Below are 26669 nucleotides of genomic sequence, written 5' to 3' on the forward strand. Positions count from 1 at the left end.
AGGAGCACAAAGTGTTAAACACTACAAATTTCAGAGAAAAAATTATGTGGGGAGAAAGTGTACACAGAGGTGAGGCAGAGCCGAGAGCAGGAAGGAGGGCACTGAAAACTTCATTAGGAGATATAGAAACCTTAATGATATTGGTGCATTAGGTGAAGGTAATGCTATTCGAAATCATTGTGGTAGAAAGGCCCTATTACATATATTTCTCTTATGTGCCTGTGAAAAAAAGCCAATTAAATTATTTCTGTGTAGTGGAGGTTAAGTGGTAGCTACTATATAGCTACTACTATAACACAGTTTCAAATCAGCAAATTCAAAAAAATTTCATCCAAGAGATGAAAATCTCAGTAAACCAGAGTTTACTGTGTAGCTTCCAAGATTTCTGTTTGCTGACATGAGTCTTAGAACATTGGGCAGGTTTTTAGAAAGATGACCAAAAAAATTTATTGCAAACTTAAAGACCAATCTGAACCTTCAATCCAAGTTTTTCTTTCATCTTAATATCTGGATGTAACAAGATGAAAGACTTAACAAATATAAAGAGACATTTAACAATTTCAAAAGATATAACCATTTAAAAAGTCTACACATGACTTTTACAATTGTATTATAGTAAAATAGTACCTTATGAATATCTTTATTATAAAATTAGAAAACTTTATCTTTGGGATCTGGTGGAAACTTATATAATTAGTTTGGTAAATAAAAAAAAATTCGGGTTCTTTCCAATCCTACTACTTCAAATGAACTCAAAGAACTGTTCCTAATATATTTGGAGTTTTTCACAGTATAGTAATAATACATAGATGCAGTTCTGTCTTGTTAGGGAGTAAAGACCTGAAGAAATGTTTGATGTGTGAAGCAAAATATCTGAATGTCTCTTTTTACATATAATTTTTGGGCTTTAAATCACTATATTTTAATACAAACCAAGTGCTACAGGAGGAACAGGTGGTGTGGTGAGTAAAATCTATAGCTGGCTCTCAAACTTCTCCAAACCTTGTAAGGTCTGGCTGCCAGCCCTGCCTCACGATCAGTTACTTCTCCACTCTGAAACCCTTGCAATCTGCCAATATGTGCAAGGATAGCAAGTTCAGCCACTGATTTTCAAGCTTATTTGGGAGGCATTACTAATTCAAGGAGTTGTATTCTCCTGTGGAATAATTTGTCATGCCTGCTGTGGTCAGTGGGTGTTAACTTCAGCACAAAATGGAATATTACAAGCTCAGGTTATGGCGTGCCAGCTTAAATGTTATGGATGAATATAAGCAAAGTTCAAGGAAGAATGGAAAAGGATAGATAAAAAAATGAAAATAAGGGAAGAAAAATTCATGATGAGAAATTTCCCGACAACTTCCAAGCTGCATTTACTTCACAGCTGGTAGAAATAGGTATGGGCTTCATTGACTGTAAAATTTTTTTTTGTCCTATACTGAATTGAATATTTCCAGTTGAAACAGGTGAGATTTTATATTATCAGGAAAGTTTTTAACAGAACAATGGCAATAGCTAATGCTCTGAAAGATTCTGCCTTTGAAGAGTTCTGCTTTGCAGAGTTTTACAAAGATCACAGAGCTCAGTCAAACTTCAGGTTTTGTTTCTAGTGGCAATAAAAAAGTGGAAATATAAAATACCTTTTCCTCTTTGTTAATACAAACTACTTCCCTCACATGCACTCTCTATTAATGTCCCCTTCACAAAGAATACAGAAGACATGCATTGATCTAAACTGTTTGCAACAGGCATCTGCACCTCTTTATTTATGGAAATTGCAGATGCACAGCATAATTGATGTGACTGTTCTAACAGGCTAAAGGCTAAGCTGCAGCCAGCTCCCAAGTCCTTTGTGCTTTTTTACCAAAGGCCAGTAATTCACTGAATGTGGACAGAATTTTTGTAGGAAAAAGCAGAATCAAAATCTGTCCCCAGATAACCCACCCTATTATTTCTTCACCTTCCTTTTCCAAGCACAGTTGAGATTCTTGCTTTTAATTTTGATGGCATTACAGTTCCTGAACAAAGCAGTCACAATTAACATATTTTTCATGGTTCTTTAAATTAGCTGGAAAACTCCTTACACAGAAGCTCAGCTCACTGCAGTTTTCTTCAGGCAAACAATTGACAAATCCCTGAGAACAAGATGTCTGGAAAAAGAGCTTATGCATTTTGAATTCTTCAAATTTAATCCAGAATTGTAAAATATCAAGATCTTACCAGGCTGTGATCCTGAATTTCCCTGTTTTGCCCATTTTTCCTGTGTTTTCATTCATCCTTCTTGCCTGTACTCCTGTCTTGTGATTTTTGACATGAAGAAACTTTTACACTGAACACTAATGAGGGAAAATATTTTTTTTAGTAAAAATATGTATGTTAATTCTATAGTTTCACATTTTGTCCTCTATGTTGGGTTTTACCCTGGTATTTAAGTCTGTCATAATTATGCATAATATTTTTGCACTATCAAGATGATGCATTATTTTTCCTGTCTTCTGTTTAGCTTGAAGCGCTTGGAAAGAAACGAGAATAAACAGAAATTTATAAGATAAGTTGCAGTCTAAGCCTGTCATCTGAAGTAGGCCAGCATTAAAATGGTCCAGGATTGATGAAGGAGAGCTGCATTAGATGAATGTGGGAGGACTAAAAGTATTGCTGACTTCTACAGCAATTCAACTTTTTCAGAAAACTCCCAATAAGATTGATTATTTTTAGTTCAGTTTACTCTGGAAAATATCTGTCCCTTCCTGCACATGAAGATTTTAAAGGCAGATTACATTTTTCTAAGTGATTTTAGCACCCATTACATGTCAGATGAATTATTCTGGGGGCTGTAGCCACAACGTAGATGATGTAGAGGTAGTGGAATTTTGTGCTGCCTTATACCCTTCTGCAGGTGTATTGGAAAGGCCACAGTAAATGATAATATAGCCTCTGTAGTCCTTTGAGATGTCTTTTAATGTGACAAAGCAACTCCTGGACTGCTGTCTTCTGTGGTTTCCATTGGTTTCATGAGTGGGGCTCAGTACTTTTCAGCACTGCTCATTGTGCCCCAAGAGCATCAGTGCTTTAACTGTAACCACAACCACTGTGCTGGTCTCCACTGATGAACTTTGATATAGGAATGAGATGTGATAGAACTCTGGTCATCAGCGTGGGTCTGCATTGCACAGGTGGCCCCCTTTGCCCTTAGGGGTCACTAAGCTTTGCAGGTATGATATCAAAGATAGCAACAGGCAAAGATTTGTTCAATGGTTTTGGTTCCCTCCTGCTTTGTGCTGCGTGTCCTGTGTGTAACCTCTTGTAACTGGAACATGGCATGATCCATAAAGGTGTCAGTGCATCTGAAACTCATCCTAGGTCTTGGAAAGCAGAGCTCAGGGAGGTTTGCATGCCTGTCCCTCCTGCACACTAATTTAAAGAAGAGTTTAGTATCTTTTAGGTCTGTGGCTGTCTGTCATGGTAATGTTAATGGAAAAGCAGTGATTGTTGCTCTCCTGAGTGACTTGGCACTTTCTGCACTGAGAAAATGTGGATTGGGACCCAAAGAAAACTTCAGAAAGTTTTATCCCCAGAAACAAAATTGGGGAGAATAAGAGGTTTCTTAAGGTGAACTGTCATGGTGCAGGAAGTGTTTTAGCAAGGAGTACAATGGAACAAGACTGTGTCACATTAAGTCTCCTAATAGATGCCAAAGAAATGGTACCATGGCAGTAAAAGATCTCCTTTGGTTTTTGTTTCTTTTCTTCTTTTACCGAGAAAGGTGGAGTATGCTGCTTATACTGCTTTAAAAAAAATCATGCACTTAGGCTCTTGTGGTGTCAGCCCTGCTTTAGAAACGGTGGTTTAAGAAGCCTCAGAACAAAAATTGTTAGAGGAGCGAGGAATTATTTTGATATGTGTTTATTGTACATGTACTTCAATACAAGCTTTGTCCTCAAGCTTCATTTATTGACTGCTGGTATACAAGGAACAACTGTGAATTAGGAACAAAGATTCACAAACATCAGGATGAAGTAAAAGCACTTGGGCTAGCCAGCATTCATGGGTTTTAAAGTCTATTTTTAACATGGGAGGGAAAAGGAAGAGGTAAAAGTGAATAGTGGGGAAAACTTTATCAAAGTATGGGAAAGCTGTGTGGACAGTAGGGAATGCTGCGACTGAGAGATCTGTAGTGGCTTTTGTGTTCACTTGATGCACAGCATCCTCGCTTGAACCAGAAGGCAGGTGTGTGACTTTCAATGGTCCTCTCTCTTCTGACATTTAATTTCAATTCAGAAATGTGAGAATTTCAGAGTTTTACTCATTGAGATGAAAAATGAATATGCAAGGACATCCAAAATATCATTGGTTTCTTCTCAATCACACTAGCCATTCCAATTAAGTGTGAGGATTATCTGCAGGAATTGGCACCTGAAAGTTAAAAAGACAAACCGCCTTTTCTGATGAATTAATATAATTGCTCTTTTCATTTTATTAAAAATCATTTTAATTAAGTATTTAAATGACATTGCAAAACGGTTGTAAAGTAGAAATTCTCTGTTAAAAGTAATTTAAAATTCATGCAACAGACAAACCCAAATCTTCAGATGTTGAAGTTAATGTTCATCTTTGATAATCCTTAGACTGAAATGATATCTCCTGGTCTGATCAATAGATTATTATTTCAGATGATTACTTGGCATCTTGGAAATAAAAGAAATCTTGTTTCCAGATGTTTAGGTCTAAGAGCTTTTGTCTGTCAGTTCTGGAATTCTCAAAAGGCAAAGGATTTGAGTGTTTATATACCAAAAGTATAAGTGGAGTCAATTATTTCATATACGGCATAATTCCACATCACTAATGCAGGAAAAAACTTTCAAATTGGTATGGCAATGCAGAGTCCCCTGTGGTTTTTATAGGTAAGAAGAATTCTGAATAAAGTAGTAAGAGCATCCTTAATAGACAACACTGATTAAATACCCAGTTCCTGTACATAAGTGAAAATTATTTGTTCTTGGAATAGGAATAGTTGTCATTTGTATTCCCTTAAACCTACTTGCTGTGGAAACATTAAGGAGTTTTTACATAAGTACAAAACAAACTATTTACAGATGGTTGAATTGGTAACAATTGCTTTTGCAAATCCCAGGCATTGCACCATCATAAGATTTTGCCTAGGAGAAACCTACCTCAGAAACAATATCAACTTCTCAAACTGCTGAGCGTAGAGGGAGAGGAAAAGGGTGAACATCTTGAGCAGTTGATTGTGGGTGTTTGCTGCGTTCACCTATCCCCCCTTAGTTACTTGTAGCTGTGACAAAACATACTGCGGACAAAAGGGGGATTTAAAAAATAACATTTTCCTCCATCTAAAAATCTGAGATTTCTGTATTTCTTTAAACAGAAAGAGCTCTTGCAAATACTCCAAACTAGTGTGTTTTGGGACAGCTGTTTGAATAAAAACTGCTGCTTTTCATGGCTTGCATTTCTCAGCTCTTGTCACACAATCGATGGCTTGCAGCTCATCCTGGGAGGTTTAATTGCTGCTCATGTTCTGTTTACCTGGCAGTTGGATTTTAAAGGAAAGCAACTAGAGGAATACAAAACAATGTTTACTTTCTTCTTAAATACGTGTGATTTTTTTTCTCTGTGTGTCCAAGTTCACTTGCAGCAAGTTGTACAAATACATATGGTTATCATGAGCATCTGCCTGCCTACAGAACTGTGAAAAGTAATTGTGGTTTGATGGGATTTTTTGACTTTACGTTCCCCAGAATGAAAGAAAAACTTAATTAAGGTTTGTAGATAAGATCTCTAAGGAAAGAACATTGTAAGATTTTCCTTTGGCTGCTTTTGTTCTGAGATGTAGAAGTCTATTTCCATTACTGGACAGGATTGGCAGATGAACTGCAATTAAAGGCACAATAGCAAAAGAGATTAAACACAGGAATGACAACTGACAATGTGGGCTTCCTTCAGTGCTTTTCCTTGCAAAGAAAGTGCAGCTCCAAATCCTGCTCAGTTCACTGAAGCACCAGGCTTTAATGGACTGCTTTAAGCTGTTAACCTTGGGGTCTAGTTATCCTGAGCGATGCACGAGCATTCCTCTGCCAAATGAAAATTCTTGCTTTTCCTTCTTCCCCACAGGAGGAGAGGTTCCATACACAACCCTGGCAACCCGACTGATGATGGGAGCCTGGTGGCTTTTTGCTTTGATTGTCATCTCCTCCTACACGGCCAACCTAGCAGCTTTCCTCACCATCACACGCATTGAGAACTCCATCCAGTAAGTTGATAAAGAATTATTCAAGGGAAAGGAGGGTGAACATAAATATACATGTAGAGGGGTATAAATGTTCTACTTAAATGTGAGAACAGGAATAAATGTTTATCTTCCTTGAGAAGTAGTTGGAAAGTTAGAAAAATAACAATATTCTGTGAGAGACTGTCGGTCTCCCTGGAGACACTTTGTTTTTAGGACTGGAATTGTTGGCCTCTAGCAGATGCTTTTCCCTGTGGCAGACATACATATGTATGTTTGCACACATACATATTTTGAAAGAGGCAATTGAGTTTGAGATGACCGCACAGTGTCAGTGTTTGAAATAGGAAAGTATAAATTGCTGCTGCTTTCCATTCAGATGTATTCCACAATGCTTACATTCTAACACTGGTCGGGAAGATCCCAATGCTTCTTCAATGTATGGGGAGCTCAGAGCTGATTTCACCTATTCTTGCCAAGGCAGAGATGTGTTAACAGCAACAGCCAGTAATAAACTCACTGGTTTAGGAGCTCTTCTTTGCTCCTGCTCCCAGGAGCCCTCTTACTACATAAGCAGATCATGTTGTTCTCTTTTTCCTGTGTATTTGTTTCGTTTGCTTCATGCCTCCCAAAAATCAATGTCCTGGTCTTCTCCTGTCCCTTTTATGGTGAACTCTTTCTGTCACACCTTCCAGTCTTTTTCTGAAGATCATGTCATCTTTCCATACCACAGGAGCCTTTCTAGGTCTCCTATCCTCTCTCTCTGCCCTTTTGTACTCCAATATCCTCTCCTTCACCTAGGATACTGAGTTATCCTCGCTCCCATTGCTCCAGTGATAACCTTCACCTTCAAATGCTCACTCCTGGGTCAAAGCACAGACTAGAAAATACAGGGAAACATTAGATAGTCAAGCACTGTGAGGGACAGTTGGCCATTTTTTCATAGCAGATTAATCTTGAGCCTACAAGTCTGTGGAAGTATGTGAGTGACAAAATTACCCTTTCCTATATGTCCTTCTTTGCAAAAAATCTCAGAGTGACTTTAAAGAAGAGAGGCACATTTCACTGTGTTTCTTCCTCCAGAAAGGTAAGAACTTGACCTTCAAGTCAGTCTCAATGCTGACCTTAGGGAAAATTCCATTTTCCCAGTCCAGTCACTGATCCAAGTCCCTGGCTTGTGTGTATCATCACCTAAGGTCCTTCTGCCTCTAGTTCAGCTGCTTTCACAATTTCTCTGAACTTCCCCTTGCGGCAGTGAGCCACTGTCACAGACTGAGCAGGGGGAGCCTTGGCCTCCAGTGAGTTCACAGGTCAGGATCAAGCATCGCTGCATGCCAGCAGTCACTCTGCTCACACAAAGGTACTTCTCCTCTGGGTGAGGATTTTCTGTGAGCTAAAACCAATCCAGGCTTTCACACAGGCTGGCAAACATCTTTGATAGCAGACAAGTTTCATGTGCAATTGAAACCCAAGCTGGACGCAAGGGCAGAAGCAGTACTTAACTTTGAGTGCATGGTTATGTCCTGACCCTTGGGTAGAGGGAGAAGTTGGTGTTCCATGGACCAAATTGCCCAGGCTTTGCAAGTCCTTGCACTCCAAATTGGAAATCTTCTATGGTTGTTATCCTTCCTTTCTGAGGTAACAGCCTCACCACTTTCATCTATTAGAGGGCTCCATAGTCTAAGACAGAGATATATAAAATGGACTACAGTCATGAGGAAATGAGAAAATTACTCCCCTGATACAGTTGTATTACAAGTTCAATCAAGTTACCTTTTCTTTTTTGTGTGTTCTGAATAACAGATTTTGGTATTTTGACACAACCCAACCATTTGACTCCATAGCTTAAATTATAATCCCTTCAAAATTTGGATGGGAGTAAAATGATATTCCGTATCAATGTTTGTCAGCATTGATCTTGATATTTTTTAAGGAAGTTTATTTATTTATTTATTTAAGTTTCAAACAATTTAAATTTCACTAAGGACTGAGAAGAAACAACATGGGAATTTATATATGCAAAATAAATTATAATGATATAGTCACTCATTCAGTTTGTCCCTAGAAGAATGAAATATGCTTCTGCATTCTGCTTTGAACTCATGTCCCTTCTAGTTTTGAAGTAGTCAAGAAAAATGTTCAAATTACTGTGACAAATCTTTGTGTTTTCTTATGATGTGCAAAAAAGAATAAAATATACCCAAACTATAATTTAATGTATCTTCATATTTTTTCTTGCAGTTTATTATGATGTCACTAGAAAAGCCTCAGTGGAATTTTGAGGTTATTATGTACAGTTGGGATTACATTGGTTTTTGTGCTGTGTTATTTATGGGCAGAGCCACTGAAAATGTTTTATTCAGTAGAAAATGTTGCAGCTGGAAAGCTCCTGGAATAAAAGAACAGACATCTTTCAACAGCACTTGCAGCTCAAAAATAGAGTAATTAGATGTGTTTAGTATCCATTAGGGAATGAAGTTATCCTAACTATGGGTGAGTATAAAACTTCAGTTTACAAAACTGCCAAAATTGGAACTTAAGCCAGCACATAAGAGAGAGGAGGTTTGTTTATCATGCTGAATTACTGCAAAGTGGAAAACATGAATAAGCAATAAAGAAAAAAAGCTGATGCTCCTTTTTTTCCTTTTTTCTTTTTTTTTTTTTTTAACAGTTCAAATTGTACCTTGGGGAAGCTTCAAGGCCAGAATGGAAATGAGTATAAGCATTAAAAAAAAATAATCCAGATTCTGCTGGTAGTGCTTGTCAGCTTTAGACAAGCCAGAAAAAAAGGAAATAAAATGAAATCAGTGGGTTTGCACAGATATAAAAAGTAGTTAATAGTTTTTCATTTCAGATTTCCAGCTAGCATCAGATATTACAGTGTGGTGTTGTAGGTATGGTCCTCATGATATCTTTTACAAAAGATAGGAGGATTCAAGGAGCCTACAGCACATTTCATTTCCATGAAACATTTGTTGTTACTGCATTTCAGCTTTTGGATATGAAGCTAGTTTGTGTTCAGAGCTCTTGCAGCTGGAGTGAAGGCTGGGCCATTCTGCCTAGTCAGTGTCTCATGGTATCCAGAGCTCTATTTGGAGTAGCAAAGCATGCAAAATTTTATCAGCCCATCCACTAAGGAGGACTCTTAGAGAAATAAGTGTTCCCTTTCCCTGTAGAGTTTCAAATTAGATCTTTGCTGTATAACCTCACTTGATGGCATTTGTGCTCTGCCTCAATGCTCAGTTTGAAGTAAATTTTTTGCAGTTTTTAAATTAATTCAGGGAAACTAGAAGAAAAAGAATGGGTGTTAAATCTGCTTTTCCAGAGAAATGGCTACTCTTAGTACCTTTGGGAGCTCAGCTTTTCACCTTCTGCCAACACACAATATCAAGAGCAGAGGCACTCAAGTTCTGAAGTAGCTCCTAGATGCATCTTTTGTTCACACTTGACCCAAGCTGCAGATGACATTTAAATCAAGACAGTCAGCATTTCAAATGCCATAACACTGTGGCAGCAAAGCATAATTTCTATGCTTTTAAATCTTTAGATAACTTTCTCAAATGCAACATAAATTGATAGTAATTAGAAGTGGCTTTTCTTGGTAAATGCCAAATTAATTTGGAGGTCCTGAGCTATTTCTAGGAGGTGCTCATATTCTTAATTTCATCACTGAGCCAATGTTGACATTATTATGTTTTATGATTACTTTAGGATCAAATTAGAGTCCATTGGCAGAGATTGATTTTATTCAAATTACTGCACTGTGTTTCTGGATTAGGAGGGAGTGTCACCACCTCATGAGCACTGACATTTAGCAGGAAGGTTGTGAGAGTGGGTGAACAGAGGAGAAGTCAAAGGATTTGCCATATAAAGCCTGGTGTTAGGTGGTTTCAAGTTTAATCCACTTCTAAAATGTGGAAGTGTGAGAGTTTAGATTGTACATGTTGTGGGGGGAAGTGTGCATGCATCTTTTGTCTTCTTCTGTAAAATCAGTTCACATTATGCTTTCCATTTTATAATAAGTATGTCTTGTTTGCTAGGTGAGACCTCTGCCTCCAAAAATGGAGGCATAGTCTTTCTTTCTTAGCCATTTTTTCCCAACATTTTGCTAAACCATGATTCACCTGAAGCTAGGAATTCCTTAAGGCTTTATAGAGCTCAGTGGAGCTGACTGCAGGATTTCTGCATGGGGGTTGCACAGAATGCAGTAATTAGATATTGCCCAATGCATGTCCATAAATCTTTTCTTTAACATGGTTCAGCCTGCAAGCAATATTTCAGGTTTCTGCCACAGCTCACCCTGACAACAGTCAAACCCCTTGGCTTAATGTGCCCTGTTCCCTAACCCTATATCTGCTTCTGAATTATTCCTTACTGTCCTAAGGGAAAAAAAAAAACAACCAACCAGACAAATGAGCAAAATACCCCACAAAAGCACTGGAAAGCTTTGTCTGAATCAGTCATAAATAAAGACTTCAGTGTAGGCCATGGCATTGGTTGTTTTTTGCTGAAAATTTAGTGACCAGATCGTGCAGACAGCTCTGTGCAGCCCTCAAGTCTAGCACAGCTAGCTGGAATTGATCTATAACCCAGGTTTACAAAGATGTGTTGATGCCCAAGTCTCTGACCTCACTGGTATTTTATCACCTAAAATGAAATTCAGTTACTTCTTTATGAAGCTGACTTTTTGCTTTGCAACATATTTCTGTGTACTTTTTTTAACACTTTTGGCTGACACACGTGAACATGTTACCAATTCTGAGTCTAGGATTTGAATTTACAGAAAAGGGTATGCTCTGGAGAAAGAAACATATCCAAATGCTAAAACATTTTTCTTCTAGCTGTAGGCAGAGATAATTTCTTAAATTGCAAAGTAGCTGATTTGTACTAAGTCATAAAATGAAAATGACCTGACAACTGCTGCCTGATTAAGGTGTAGAATACTAAGCAAAAGCAACAAATGCTGAAAAATACATCTATCTCTTAATACCTCTTCCTCAATTGATTAAATTCCTTCTCAGAATAGCCCTATTAGCCTAGTTAATTTAGGATAATAGTGATGCTGGGATAATATTGGTATTATCCCAGTAATTGCAATGAGAAAAAATTTATTATAAAGATGACACATAATATTTTTCCTCACAATGCTGCATGAGTGATAGACAAAGCTGAATGTTCTGACTGCATGGTCACTTCCCTAGAGGTAGAATTTTTCTGTATACAAACTCAGTTAAAGGTATCTAATTTATTAACAATTTTTTGTGCTACATCTGCTTTTTTATATATTTTAACACTTTTTATCATTCAATACCTTATTGCTTCAAAACTAGAAATTTAAAGAGAAATATTTTAAAATGTGAAATTATCATTTGCTTACTCATGCTAATGAGTGCTTTGCAGGTAGTTCATCTGGGAACTATAAAAAAATTACATTTCAGTGTAGTTAATGGAATCAGGATTTGGGCATCAAAGGATCCCTTGCAGGAATTCATTAACTTGACAAATGCTTTTTCTTTATTTTGAGATCTGGTGTGGCAGCTGTGTCGGTGAAGTTGGGGGACAAGAGTGAGGCTGAGGATTTACATGTCCACTAAAGGCAGTTGTCTGAAAAGAGAATGAGTTGTTTAATCCAGGAACAGAGGTACACCAACCAATGTGTAACCTGTAAACCAGCAGTTTTAAGAGTTCTTTCTTCTGTAAAGGAACCTCAGTAGTTTAATAATTTTAGTAGCTCTCTCAAAGTTTGTCATTTCCCTTTGTTTTTCTGTACTTTGTTTTGCCGTACCTTCTAGGTTGAGTGTCTCAGCAGCACTTGGCAGAGCTGTGGGTTATTAAACAAACAGCTTCTGAAGGAGGTCATGTATATTATGATCCCATTTTTCCCATGTTTGTGTGAGGGGAGGGAGTCACTGATGTGTGATAGATCTTTGCTGTGTTTGCAGCTTGCCTGTGCAGCCGTATATACACATGTGCACCTCCAAGGCTTCCAGACTTCTTTCTTGCTCCTCAGCATATGGTCAGGTGAACCAGAATTTTGGGTTTACTGCCAACAACTGCATTTAGCCCATCCACAGAGTTTACACTTATATTTGTCTTGCTTTTGTCCTCTTGTCATCATTTTCTCAGCGTGGAGCCTCACCTGCGACTGTGAAACGATGCAAGTAGGGCAGCTGAGAGGCATCCTGCACTTCAGGGCAGCACATCTAACAGAGAGGCACTGCAGACTCCAGTTAATGCCACACGTGGCAGCTACAACATGCCTTCCTGAAGGCATTGACATAATTCTTCTCCTTGTTATTTCCCTGCTGGTGGTGCCTTTGTGTGTGATAGCACGCTTGCTTCCCAGCCTGTTTGCTTCCCATACCTGGCTGTAGTACACTCCAAGACTAATAGCTCTTGTCTTGTGCTGGTTTGCCCTTCTGAAAATAACAAAGTTGCTTTTATAGCCACAAGATAGACACAGAAGCTCTTTTTCTTTTGTGCTGCTTTTAACTGATTTGTGCCAGCAGCTACACCTGTCAATTATATCCTGCTTAGCAATAATATATCCAAAAAAATGCTTTGTTGCTTGTTATATTAGAAATTATATGGCTATACAGAGTCCTGTAATGATTGCAATTTTACTAAGTGTTGTCACTAGAAATTGGAGACCAGATAAATACTTTTGGTACACTTTTCTGGTATGACAAATAACAATTACAGGACATTGCAGTATGCATCTTGTGACAGCTCATTGCACTGCTGAGCGCTGCCAGTTGATTACAGGAATGTACTGGCAGCAGCAGCAGCAGGAGCAGAATGGATGAATACAGTGTGCTGTATTTATCTAGTTCCTTTCATCAGTGATGCTTTTGACAGATAGACAGACTGTCAGCACTTTGCACAACACTTTGCCTAATGGTAAAATAAGGAGAAGCTCTCAGCAAGACCCACTGCTGCCTGCCAGGGTGCCTTTCTGCAGAGTTGTGCTCAGCTTGGCTGTTGCAGGGTTTTATTCATCCCCAGGTACAGAGTTTGTATTTGTCCTTGCTGAATTTCACACCCCATTGCTCCAGCCTTTCTAGGCCCATCTGAACTTCAGCCTGTCCTTGAGCAGGTCCCTCCATGCAATGCCATCTGCAAACTTGACAGGAGGGTGCTTGCTTACCTCCTCCAAGTCACTGGTACAGCCCTGTCCCAGGTTGGACCTCTGGGGTACCTGTTAGCAGCCTGCAGGTGAGAGATGCCATGAGGAGGACAATCCAATTGGGAATTTATCAAACCTGCTTTCCCACAGGGCTGTACATAATGACCTCCTTTAGATACAAGAATATTGTGGCAGGCAGATAGGCAGGCTGCCTTGCTAAAGGTAAACTATGTCAGTGTCTCTAGTCTTGTCCACAAATGAAGTAATTTTAGTGTAGAAGGCAACCAAATTGGTCAGGCATGATTTACTTTTGGTGAGTCAATGCTGAGTGCTGCCTCTAGTCTGCTTTTCCTTCATGTGCTCAGAAATGTGCTAAGGACTTGCTCCTTGAGGTTGGACAACCAGCAGTAATTCCATGAATCATCTTTTTTCACTTTCTTAATAAAGTCTGGATATTTTCTTTCTTCTGTACCAAGGAATCTCCCCTAGCCTCCTTCACCTTGCAAAAATTGAAGATGGTGGCCTTACAAGGACACAGGCTAACTTTCTCAGCACACTGATTTCTATGGATCTTGTGATCCCAATCAATCCCTGCCTTGTCTGGTTGGGATTTACCTGACAACTTACTGCTCATTGTTAGTTGAACCCTGTCACTGTTTGTTGAACATGTCTTCTTGAACCCTGCCTGTAGTCACAAGGGCCTGAGGGACCTTGGTGGGGAAGAGTGAGGCAATGCAGGCACTGAGTGCCTCAGCTGTAGCTGTGACTGCTGTCCCCATGCACAGGGTCACACTCTTCTTGTTCAGCCTTTTAGCTCTGTAAAAGCTGTTCCTGTTACCCTTGAAATCCCTCGAGAGCATCTGCTCTTACTGAATATTTCTCTTGCTACCCAGAGTTGCTAGGAAATATTTCCAAAGTCCTCCTGTGAAGATTGTCCGTCTGCTTCCACTGTCTGTATATTGTTTGGTGGGAGGAAGTTCTTTTTGAAATTCTGAGGGGTTTCTGAGTAATTTCAAAGTGTAATAGATGATTTGCTTGCTTTCCCTGGTGTCTATGTCTAGACTTCAGGACTGACCTTCAAAATTGTATTAATCCTTATTTCAGTATGTTTATTAAACTTAAGCACATGACCGAAGTACCTTACTCTGGTAATTCCCCTGACTGCCACTTTTTAAAATATTTACTGCTTTCCTTTTGCTCATTGGCTGTAAGAAGGTTTCACGTTTTTGCTTACAGCTCAGCCATTTTATATTTAATCTTTCACAACTCTTAGGTGTTTATCTGGACCTGACAATTCTTTTTTTTTACTCTTCAGGTGCAATAAGTACCACAGTACTTATTGTCCTGTTGCCTTAGTCTGCCAGAGTCTCATATTTTTCCTCATAGAACAGGGCATGTCATGGTCCTCTGGTAGAATATCACTACACTTGGTTTCAGGAAATGTTACATGCAGTATCTTGCCTTTGATGATTCCATATATGTACAGATTCTTTGCAGGTTCCCTGTTTAAAAGGAATGCAATCTTGTTGGAGAAAGTGAGATAATTTTGAGAGGTTTTAATACCATTAGTTATTTACTCCTCACAATTACATTTATCCCTTCCTTGTAATTACCATATGTTATCTGATTAGAATTTAGCTCTTGGTCAATGTTTTTCTAAGCCCATATGTCTAAACTTCAAATTATTTCTTTCTTACTCAGCTAACATCTAAACTCTTGCCATTGATCTCTATTGATTTCTTCTTTTCCTGCTTTCTGTTTTGTTCATGGCATGCATATCCTGTGAGATGTCATTACTGTTTTCTTCAGTGCCATCCTCATTACACCTAAGAATTTAGTTTCTTCCAATCCCTACCCCACAGAGCCATTTTTACTGGCCTTCATATTTACATTTTTTAGAAATACAGCTTGGAATTGGATGAGTTTCCTACGTTGCTGTTTGCATTTTCTGTGTCTGTAATAAGCTTTTGCAATTTGCTGTTGCCTTCTTTAAGGCAGCATTGAGCTCCTTGATTGTCCTTATGTGTCATCCACTAGATTTGTGCAGTTTATACACAGTTAATTTGTGCTGGGAAAGCTGTAATGGGTTTTAAGCAGTAGACGTATTGCAGTAGTTACTTTGAAATTTTAATGAGTGCCATTAAAGAATCAAAGGTACTGGAGAGCAATTCAACAGGAAAGGAAAATAAAAGCCAAGAGGTAAGGAAACTTTAAATGGCTCTAACATACAGTTTTGAAGTTCAAAGCAAGTTTGGTTGACTAAACCCCATTTGGGATGTTTTAGGAACTTTAAAAGTGGTTTGAAAATGGTTTATTTATTTTGGTTTATAGAGAAGGGTAAGACTATGTAACAAGTAAAGCAGAACAAATCTATTAGACTAAATAACATGAAAATATGATGAAAAAGTAGTTAATGAAAGTACAACAGAAATATTCTTATTGCTGGAACTAATACAAGATGTGACCTATGAGATGGATGCACAGTTCAATGCAGGAACACCCCCACCAAACTGCCCTGCACAGTGTAACTCAGGAGCACACAGAGCTGCTCAGCCCAGGTGCTCTGGGATGGATTTCCTGACTTCTGGTGCTGCCACCAGCTCCCCACAGCAGGGTGTGTGTTTGCACTGTAAATGGGCGATTCTGATTCCAATGTTCCCTGCTTTTCCCTTGCCCCTGCTCAAAGGAGCTTGGCATTTCCCAGCACCCTCTTGCCCCTTCTCTTCCTTTTTCATCCATTTTCACTTTTTCCACCCCTTCCTTTCTCTTCATATTGCTCTTTGTGTCTTAAATCATAAAATAAAGGGGGAAAAAGCCCAATACAAGACAGTGTCATGACACCTGTCTTCCTCTGCGTTGCCCTTTGTTTGCCTGCAGCTCCTTCCTCTTGACAAAGTGGATTAAAGCCTCCCGTCTCTTTTCCTTCCCCACCCCTGAAGGTCTCTGCAGGATCTGTCACGGCAGACGGACATTCCGTACGGCACCGTGCTGGACTCGGCCGTGTACGAGCACGTGCGGGTGAAGGGCATGAACCCCTTCGAGAGGGACAGCATGTACGCCCAGATGTGGCGCATGATCAACAGGAGCAACGGCTCCGAGAACAACGTCCTCGAGTCCACGGCAGGCATTCAGAAGGTACTGGCACCCTTCCTTTGTGCTTCCCTTGGCAGATGCTCTGTGTTGCACCACGTTTGCTTTGCTGGTGCAATCGTGCCTTTAATCAATTCCTGAAAGCCCATTGTGCCAGCACCGAGGATTGGGACTTCTCAGGTTTGTGGCATTGAATGGCATTTTAATGTCTAAGTACCTAGACTGTTTGATCCAAAAAGTATTTACAGGTGTTTTTATAGGAGATGGCTGCATTTGTAAGGGTGCAAAACAGGAATAGGAACACTGCACTCAGAACCCTTTTCTCTTCACAGAGAAATGCAAGGCACAATTCTTCCCAAGAATATTTCTGGGTTTCACATTCTCTGAACCTCAGAGAAAGGAAAAACAATTCCTATAATTTGCTGTGCCTGTGTTTGTGCAGAAGTAGAATGCAGTATAGAGATTGTTTACCCAGAGTGATGGTGTTTTGTTTCCTTGGCCTATCAGGGCCAAGGTTTTAATGTGTGCTGGGACTGTCAGCTGACAGTCACAGAATTCAGTGCAGAGTTGAGTGCTTGGCAGATTCAATTTAGATGTAATGTAATATAATATAGAATAATATAGTACAATAGAGTAATTAATTAGCCTTCCGATAAGATGGAGTCAAGAGGCATCCTTCTCTCCCCTCGTTGGGGATCCCTGCGAATTCTGTGCCCCAGAATACAAGACATTTATTAGCTTTATTTTGTAGTCTCCAACATTGAAAATCCTGGCCTTCTGTTGTAGCTCTCGGTCACGTTTGTTTTGAGAGACAAAGGCGGGAATGGATGATTTGACTTAAAACGAGTCTCACAAACACATTCTGCAGTAGGTTTGGCAGTGGAAAAACACTTGGAGAGCTTTTTGTAGGCACATTTGTGAATGCAGTAGTTCCCTCCCAAATTCTGGCTGACAGCTGCAGCTTTTAAAGAAACACCAGTCCATGAAAGGATTCAGTTTAAGAGTCAATATAAGTTGATGACTGACGGTACACAAGCTTTTCCTCTAGTGTTGTATCTTTATAGTCAGACTTCTAAATCAAATCAAAGAAATATAATATTTTGCTGACTTTATTTTAAACTTCAATATGTGACGATTTCTTACAGAAAATATCCATAAATTGTGTGTTCACATTGTTGCAATCTCGATTTTTCTGAAAATCCAGATGAACTCTGGTTTTTGTCTCCACCAAAATCCATTGGCCAGGAAAACCTGACATTTCTGATGTTCTCACTCTAGACAGTAACAAGAGAAAAGAGTATGTTAAGAAGAATGATGCAATCACTGGTGAGCTTTTGATAATAGAAGAACTGAAAAATAACAAAGATTATTTAGAGTTTTAAAAATCCCCAACCCAGCCTCTGGATAACCAAGATCATATTTTCTCCTCTAAAGGACTAAACAGCATTAAAAAAGAGGTGGCAGAGGTCCTGGGGAACTGCACTTTTGAAACCCTTTTAGATAAAGTCATAAGCTGAAAGAGCAAGAAAAAAAGGTCTGAAGATTTATTGGCTAGAGGAAATTGCTTTTTTTGAGAGAACATATTTTAGCTCAGTTTGTAAGTGGCTGATAAAGCTGAGATTTGTCTTTTGTATATATATATAAAAAGCCCAAAACCAAGAACCTGCCCTCCTTCTGGTTTCCCTTCCCAAGTTATAAAATGAGTTTCAGAAGGCTCAAAAGACTGGAGTACATCAAACTCAGCTGTGCTCACTAACAACTTTTAGCTTGAAGAACCAAACAAATGGTATATCCTGCTGGCAGGTAATTCCAGATTAGAGTCCTTGAATTTTCATTCTTGGAGACATGGGAGTTGCTGCCCTAAAACCTACAAAACCAGAAAGATCCAAGTTCTTAATTTACCATGCTTTTGCTTCCCAGGAATAGGCAAACAATGATGTCAAAAACTAATTTGTGTCAAGAGAGCAAGCCAACCAGCCTCCAGTTTTAAAAACACAGAGGTCTTAGGTCTGATTCTAATGAACTTATATATCTACCTGTGGGTGCCCAATTTCTCTCCTTCCTTCAATTCACGGGAAGAAATTGCACAGAAAAAGATTATTTGCCAGCTGCTGTTCACAAGAAGCTTTTGGGAAGTTGTAGTTGGCCTGCTTGGAAAGAAGGCTGCATAAAGAAAGTGATGTTAAAAGCTGATCTTAGTCAAGGAAAACTAATAATTTAAAAGGTATCTGATAAAAGGCAGAGATTATAATCTCTGTAACACATTTCAAAAAATGAAAACACTTCATAAAGAATTAATGGGTCCCCTTGGCCTATTTATATGCTTCATAATGCTCTTCAGGGTCTTTAATGAATTTATCTGGCCACATCAGAGCTATTAACCTGATTATAACCCTGGGCAAGATACACCAACAGGTCTTCCTCTGTGCCTCATTTTATTTCCCCAATTCATCAGCACTAAAGTGTGACTGAGCAGCAGCTTGTCCAGGCTCTGTGAGCGCATTCACCTCAGCAAACCTTCCTGGGACGCAGTGGACACTCCCATCTTTAGCAGCACCCCTTGCTGCACCACCTCAGAGCTTAAATGAGGTTTGCAAGGAGCCTTCACAGAAGACACTTCCCAAAATATTTTTGTAAAATCCCAAAAGTTCTTTAGTTTTGTCTTGCTTTTATTCTGACAACTCCAGTGGAGGTGGCACTATTTTATTGTGAGGAAAGTAGCAGCCTAATGCTAATGTATATATAAACAGGGGGAAGAGGAGAGAGGCCAACCACTGATTCCCTCAGCACCTCACCCCCCTCGCTCAGCAGGGCTGCCTGCTTGCTGTACCAGAGTCTTTGTGGGGAGTGGCACCTGTGCGAGTGCAAATACAATGCAGCCAAATGACAGTGATTGCTCAGCCCTGCTTTAAATCAGCCATTCTGCTGCTTTGACCTGCTTTTCCTGGCAGGAGGGCAGGGCAGACAAGAGAAATAAGATGGGAAGATCATGTCATTGTAAGTTTTCAGGTTTTGATATTTATTGGTCCTGTTCCTCTCATAAATCAGGTGCATACATATCACTGTGTGTGCTCCTGTTCCATCCATAGTGAACAGCTATAAATACCACAGGTCCAGCTAGAGAGCAGCTGGATAGATTTACCCTGAAGAGAGAGCAGCTTTAAATACCTCAAACAGGAGACAGCCTGAAAAGCACAGGCACTTTAGATATTTTCTTCCACTTATTGTCTCTTCCTGTCTCAAAAGACAGCAAAAAGCTGTTGAAGGTCTGAATATAAGGTAAGGAAGCACTCAGTTGTTTGTCTTCCTGCACTGTCAAATCAAAATGCATGGGGGAGGTAACTATATTTTTTTTATAAGCCTGGATTATTCTGGAGAATATTCACTTTTATCTTCCCTTTTTCTTTATTATACCTAAGTGTTTCATGTGTCTCAAATTGATTTTTCTTTTTTTGCATAGGTTATGAAATATGCATCTCATTCTGTCCTAGGAATCTCTATTTTTGCGCAAGTTATTTATTCAGAGAGGATTTACAGAGGCCCAAGTCATGCCTGCTTAAACATTCATTGAGGACTCCAACAAAAATCATTTAGGCTTAAAGATATCACATTACATACCTCTTTATGTCTTCTTAAAAAGCACATTACCCTGCTTAATCCTTTACAAGAACCACAGGCTTTCCAATCCTTGGAACTATTCCCATTTAAAATATAATGAAGTGCTTCTATTGTGCCCCTGTCTGCTCTTTCTTCCCTGGAGTATAATAGTGCCTAATGCCCTATCCTACCCACCTTGTTCCTCTGAACATGATACCATAGCCTACAGCATCTTCATTTTTCTCAGTAGTACAGAGTGGAAAATTCCTTTCCCAGGCAGAATCGGAATGTGTTTGAAACCTCTTCTGTCTATTTAACTCTATCTGTGAAATATTTAGCTGCTAGGAAACTTGTGAATTATTGCCAGGTGAAGTAATGCTTCTGGATGGTGCATTAAGAGAAACTTGTACTTCCTTTTCAACGTGCTCACAATATCCAAAGGAATTTGGTCTTGAGATCTGGATTTTCTTGTGATCCTAATTGCAATGCCAGTGGAAGCGCACAAGCCCGTTAGTTTTCCCTGGACACTGTGGATGGCACTTTAACCCTCCTGAAAATACTGTAATAGTAAAAATATGTATGAATAGACCATAGCAAAGCTCTGCTAAGGTTATTTGCATGGGGAACAAAGGGGTAATAACAATTTTCAATTCTGTGCTAGAGCAAATTGTTCATAACTGGCTGTGGATATGTTTGTTTACAGCCGTAGCAACATCATGAAAACCTTTCTTGGGCCAAACCCCTCCTGAATTAATTAATTATCTTGATATACTCTCAAATTTGCCATTGGAATTGCCATTCTTTTGGCAGATTCACTGATTGCACCACAGAAAAATCTAGTTCCTGTATGGTAGTCCACACACCTTTGTTGTGAACATTTCTGGCCACGGAGTAGCCCAATTAAAAAAAAAACACTGAAAACAAAAGAGAACCAAGGCAGACTTTTGGGGTACTGGATGTGCACCATGATTGAGCAGTTTGGCAGTGGCTAAGACAGGAAAAGGAAGCAGAAGAGGTGAGAGCATGTAGAAGTGCTGGGACAGTTCTCCAGTATATCTCAATTCACAAGCGGGCGATCGGCTGTGCTCTGCAGCTCTTGGTGAGAAGGCTAATGATCAACCCAGCCACCAGCTCCCTGCTTCCCTCATTCTGCCTCTGGAGCTGATGCTTTTTGGTCAGATGAGATGTTCTGTGTCTGCTCTATGAGTAATAAGATTGACAAGTACCCCTAAGACCTTGATGTGTTCAGTCCCACAGCTGAAGGTTTGTCTATTCTGCAATTACTGTGCTAGTCCATGATTTAGAGCTGACAGGTGCCTGGCAGTACCAAAGGCACTGACTGCCCTTGCTTTGTATTATCGTGGATGGTCTGGCTTTATTTTTTTTCCCCCTATAACTCTGTGTATCTTTACTGCCATATCTGGGGCCTTAAAAAACTTACAGCAGTGATAAAAATTAGAATCCTGACCAGAAATCCCTACAAACACAGTGTGGCGTTACTTTCAGGCATTATCAAAAGGCTAATAGTTATCTGGGTTAGCTCAGGAGCTCAGTGTGTTTGGGAAGTACAATAACTGGTCTCTGGCAGTTAACAGAGCATGAAGTAGATTCTGTGCATAGCTTTAAAAACTAAATGAAAAACTTTTCCTACCACCACATTTTCTCAGAATTCAGGGTATGTCTAACTAAAGGCTTGCTCTCCCTCACCAACGCTTCTGAGTTTATAAGAAAGTCTGATCTAACTTTGACTTTCTAGAGAGTTTTCACAGGTTTTATCTAGAGTAGAACACCTGTAAAAGTTATTTTATGCAGAGCTGGACTTTATTCAAAAGAATGGGTAAGTCACAATTTGAGTTAGCCTAGATATCAAGAAATGGATCTACATGGACATGTGTTCGTTCAGCCACAAAGCAAGCCATCTATTGCTGTATTCCTTTGTCTCCAAAGTTTTCTGGAAGGTCTGTCTGAGTTCATCTTCTCCTATTTCATCTTACATGCTCCTGAATATACCTCACCCTTTTTGCTGTCCCTGAAATGCCACCCAAGTTACTCCTGACTTCTGTTCAAAGGTGAAGTCACTTCCACAACCTCAGATGTCACTGACACTGACTGCTGTCCTGCTGTGGTGCTGTAGAATTCTGCCTTGCACGTAGAAGGAAGGCAGAATCTCTTTGCTTGCTCTCTCTCATCTCTCAGGTTTTTTGAGAACTTTCCAGAGCTGTTCAGAAATTTTTGTGGGCCATCCTACATCGAGGAGACCATAGTCTTGTTTGTCTCTAACTTATTCCTGTCCCTTAAGTCCAAAAAAATTGTCTCCATGGAGACAACTTGAAGTTTCACTTCTCTTGAACTGAGCTGATCTTCTTTCATCTGAAATAAAATTTGTGTGTTTTCCTCTGCTGTCTGTTCGTGTCTGACCACTAACTTGGTTCAACCTTAAGTCTACAGAAGTTGCCTTCATCATCTTAAATTTTATTTCTGTTGCTGCTGTGTCTACGTAAGTCTTGCCAATTTACTTTCCACACCATGTCTATGATTTACCCATATGACCTCCAGCCTGCCACTTCAGTAGTTTTCATTGTTATTTTCTGAGGCCTCTATAAAGAATTCTTTTTGCATTTAGTTCCATTGAAAATCCTCCTGGGTCTAAGGAAAAAAAAAAAAAAAAGTTGCCTTGACTTTCAGGGCCTTTCATGGTGAATTCTGACTCTCCCTGCAGCTTTCTCATTTCTGAATTGGAAATCATTTGTGTGAGCTTCCAGTGCAACTCCTTTTTCAAGCAAAGTATCTTTATGCTTTCTCTAAGGACCCTTCTGTAAGGTATGCTTTCCCTCAAGACAGTAGTCATGTCTTTCCTTCAAACTCCTTAGCACTCCCCTTTGTTATTGCAGTAACAAAAACCCTGACAACCAGATCTCTGGTGTGCTATGATCACTACCCATCAGCTGAGCAGCTCTGTTTTGTTGCTTCTTTATGCTCTTTCCCTCCCTTTGGTTTATTTTATAGCTGCCAAATCAGAGGGGAGAGAGGAACACACATGATAATCATCTAAATACTGGCATAGATGGGGTGTGGAGGAAACCAAAGAACTGCTGTACCTCAGAATGAATCAAATTAGTGAACACTACCATTATCAGATGAATAGTATTTCTCAGAAATCAACCTCTCTGTGCCTGACCTTTCAGCCTTCATCCTCAAAGGAAAGCTACAGCCTAACTTCAAAAGATGAGCCTAAGAACTAAAAGTTCTTAGCAGTCTGATACAACATAAAAAAATAGGGGAGAGAATAACATTTTATTGGACAATTGCTCCTTGTTATTTCTCAATTTCTCCAGTTTCAATGGTGCCAGCTACATATTTCTTTTGAATGTTCTCATTGATTAAAAACAATATCATTGCAATAATATCAGAGGCAGTTTTCTAATCTCAAAGTTTTCTGCTTGTTTTCAGATGCTTGTTTGCCTGAAAACTTGGTTGTTTAGGACTTTCCCTACAGATATACCCCATCTTCTGTTCAATGATAATTCTCTCTTGAAACCTTGCTTCACCTTGGCCTGTCAATGGCTATAAATATACCCTCATCACGTGTAACTTGAGGTATCTAATTTAGTTCTCCAAGTTTCTTTCTTTGCTGTTGTAGACAGGCAATTTTCTTCTCTGGAGAGTGGTCAGGAATGCCTAAGATGGCAACCTATTTCTCTTGGTGGCTTATTTGTACAGTACCTACCAAACTAAGATCATATTCCATGACTAGAAATGACAGTAAAAATAAGAAACAGCAAAATATACTCCGAGGAGCTAATTTTGCTTCAGTCCTGTAGAATTGCATTTTGCAGAGAGCTGAGTCCAGACTTTTCAGCTGGAGAAAGGATGGATGACAGCCCTTTGAGCATGGGATGGGTGAGTGGGCCCCATCCTTCATCCTGATGGCCAAATGCAGAGCTCAGTGCTCCACACCTTGGCCTGAGCCTAACCCTGCAGTCATCTTTTCATAGGGCAAAACAGTACAGAGAGGAAAACTGATTCCTTTGTGAGTGGAGATTTCACCTGATGTTTTTCTGATGTGGAACTGGACTATTTAAAGCGGACTTGTGAGGAAAACATCCAGAGTGCATCCTGATGGCAGGAGCACAGCTCTGTAGGGGTGTAGGGGCAGCTGCCACTACCAGGCCATGGTGCACTGTCAGCCATTGGGTCTAAAATAGCCCTCAAGAACGTGCAAAAAGTGGAATTTTTTGTGTGTTACTAGAACTAATTGTGTGTGAAATAGCCCCCAGTCTCCAGATGCTGAAATAACAAATAGCAGCTTGGGGTTTTTTGGTTTTGTTGGTTGTTTGTTGGTTGTGGTTTTTTGTTATTTCTAGAGAACTTTGGATATGTCTGATAAGTAGGCAAGGTGGGAACACTTGTGGTTTCCTGTGTGAGGACTTTGTATCTTTTTTTGGTGCTGAGCCCTTTGGGAATTGCTGCCAGACTGGAATGTATCCCCATTTGTTTCCATGGCCCTATCACATCAGAATAGCATAATCCCAAGCATTATATATGGCAGACTTTCATTTCTGAATAAATAAGCAGCATGAAAGCTGCTTTCATTTGCATGAAAGCAAATTTGGTGATTAATTGTAGAAATTCCAAGTTCTGTCCTGAAGCTGGGATTTTTATGGGATCAAAAATTTTCAAAGGTATCAGGGAGTAAGAAAACTGACAATTAGGAAATAATTTAAGAAAAAGGGTGCATTTTCAGTCAGTGGTTGTAAAAGGTGAGCATGAGCATGTCAGGATAATGCTCACAGGAATTTTTTTGCTAGTATTATTTGTTGCCTAATTTTTCCGAGCTGGTCACACTCTGTTAGGGAGGCATCTGTTAGAAAGGATGATTTAAACAGAAAAGGATGCTGAACCCACCTCTACAAATGAGTTTGGGCATATTTACATCTAACAGAGCAATGCTGTTGTCATATTCTGTAAAAGAAAAGGTTTGTGAGTATTTAGTAGGTGATGAGTGCATTTATTATGCGTTAGTATGGGAGAGGTCTGAAAGAGAAACAGCTCTCTTGGGTGCTGTTACACACCCTCTCCTGAGTAACACACAGGATTTATTAAAGAGTACAAGACTGGAAATGTCTTCACAGATATATTTGTAGCAAAATGAAAGTTCTGCTGCATGTTGCTCTCTCAATTAAAACCAAAGTTTATCTACTGCAGGGGCCAGGAAGGGTTTGGGAGATGCAGATTCTTTGGGGCAGAAAGGTACTGAGGGGTCAGTTCAGTAAGGTTTCAGTGCTCATTTGGGCCCTGCTGATGGAGTGATGTTGGTTTTGGTGTGGCATCTGACAGAGAAAATATGCTGGATATATATAAAATGAAAAAGCAATGCAAGGAAACTTCTGCTAGATAATAAAGGTTTGTAACTTTTTCCAAGCCATAAATCTACCTTTAGTGCTGTTGCTAGAATTTTATATGCTGCCTTCCCGGGCTCTTCAGTCTGTGGCATTGCCTCACAAAAAAGGTTGTGACCAACAGCTTTAAATGACCAAAACCTGTATGATGAGGGATGAGCAAGCTGTGCTGAGGTGCCTCAGTGCAGTGAACCTCCTCCTGTGTCAGCAGTTTGTGGGGGGATATTCCCTTCTTTGGATCTTTGAGTAGCATGTTCATTGCTTTTTATTAAACCAGAGGGACTCCTGATGGAAGCTGCAAACTGCCGGGCATGTTTTCCCAGTCTGGTCACATCAGATATGGGTCGTGTCTGTGCAATCTGTAGGGAAGCACAGCTTGGGATGAACAAAAAATAACTTGAAGTTATTAATTTACTTCTTCAGGTTACTTCTTGCAGATACTTTCCTATGGGAGGGTGACAAAAGATTTGAATTTGTGCCATATTTCTGTCAAAAATTGCTACATTATTTTGCATTCTTGTTGTCCTGACAAAGAAGATTCCTGACAAAGAGTAGTTTGGTATTTGGAGCATTCTTGTTTGGCTACAGGGGACACACAAGTTTTCAGGCATCTGTTATTCTGGTCCTGTGAGCTCCTATTTCTCCATTTTATCTCCATTAACTTAATGCTTTTCCTGCAGAGGTTCTGTAACATTTCTAGGTTGATGAAGATTAATAACACCACCCTCCCAAGAGTGTCTGGGGACTGCACAGACTCCTACACAGCAACAGCAAGCTCTGCTTGTTCTTTTCCTTCTGAATTCTCACTTCACTTGGTTTCCTCCCTCTTACTTTTTCATTTGTCTGCTTTTTGACCCCCTGTCCCTTTTGTTTGGATAACAGCAGCTCCAACTTTTCCCCAGATCTCTAATTTCTTTCTTCTTTCCACCTTTCACCTCTCCACACTGTTACACATCCCCTTTGTTATCTCCATCAGCTTACAATTTTTCACCATTGATCTGTGCAACAATTTGCAGTCAGATGGAGCATTCCCAAACTCCAGCTGCCACTTTGAAGCCCAGTTGCAGGCTCCTGGCCTGGTGGGCTGCTCTGGGGATGTATATGTGTGCACAGAGAGGGGAAATGCAGGCTCTGTCTCATGATCAATAGATGGAGGCAGGAGAGCACACTCTTGCTCCAGGCACAGAACTTGGTAGTGCATTCCCTTTCTTGCTTA

The 26669-nt window shown here is 39.7% G+C and overlaps 1 protein-coding gene across 6 annotated transcripts in view; it reads left to right on the forward strand.

Annotated features, from left to right (window-relative positions):
• Positions 1-26669, forward strand: part of GRID2 (glutamate ionotropic receptor delta type subunit 2) — a 679311-nt gene that overhangs the window by 570575 nt on the left and 82067 nt on the right. For all 6 annotated transcript variants that reach the window (XR_012580377.1, XR_012580376.1, XM_005484610.4 and 3 more), the window contains exons 12-13: positions 6127-6265; positions 16307-16502. Coding sequence is in view for 4 of the 6 variants with exons in the window: in XM_005484610.4 (XP_005484667.1) it covers positions 6127-6265; positions 16307-16502 (335 nt within the window). In the remaining 2 variants the exon portion in view is untranslated. The remainder of the gene's footprint in view (positions 1-6126; positions 6266-16306; positions 16503-26669) is intronic.

The sequence above is a fragment of the Zonotrichia albicollis genome, chromosome 5 (genome assembly GCF_047830755.1).
Source record: "Zonotrichia albicollis isolate bZonAlb1 chromosome 5, bZonAlb1.hap1, whole genome shotgun sequence".
NCBI lineage: Eukaryota > Metazoa > Chordata > Aves > Passeriformes > Passerellidae > Zonotrichia > Zonotrichia albicollis.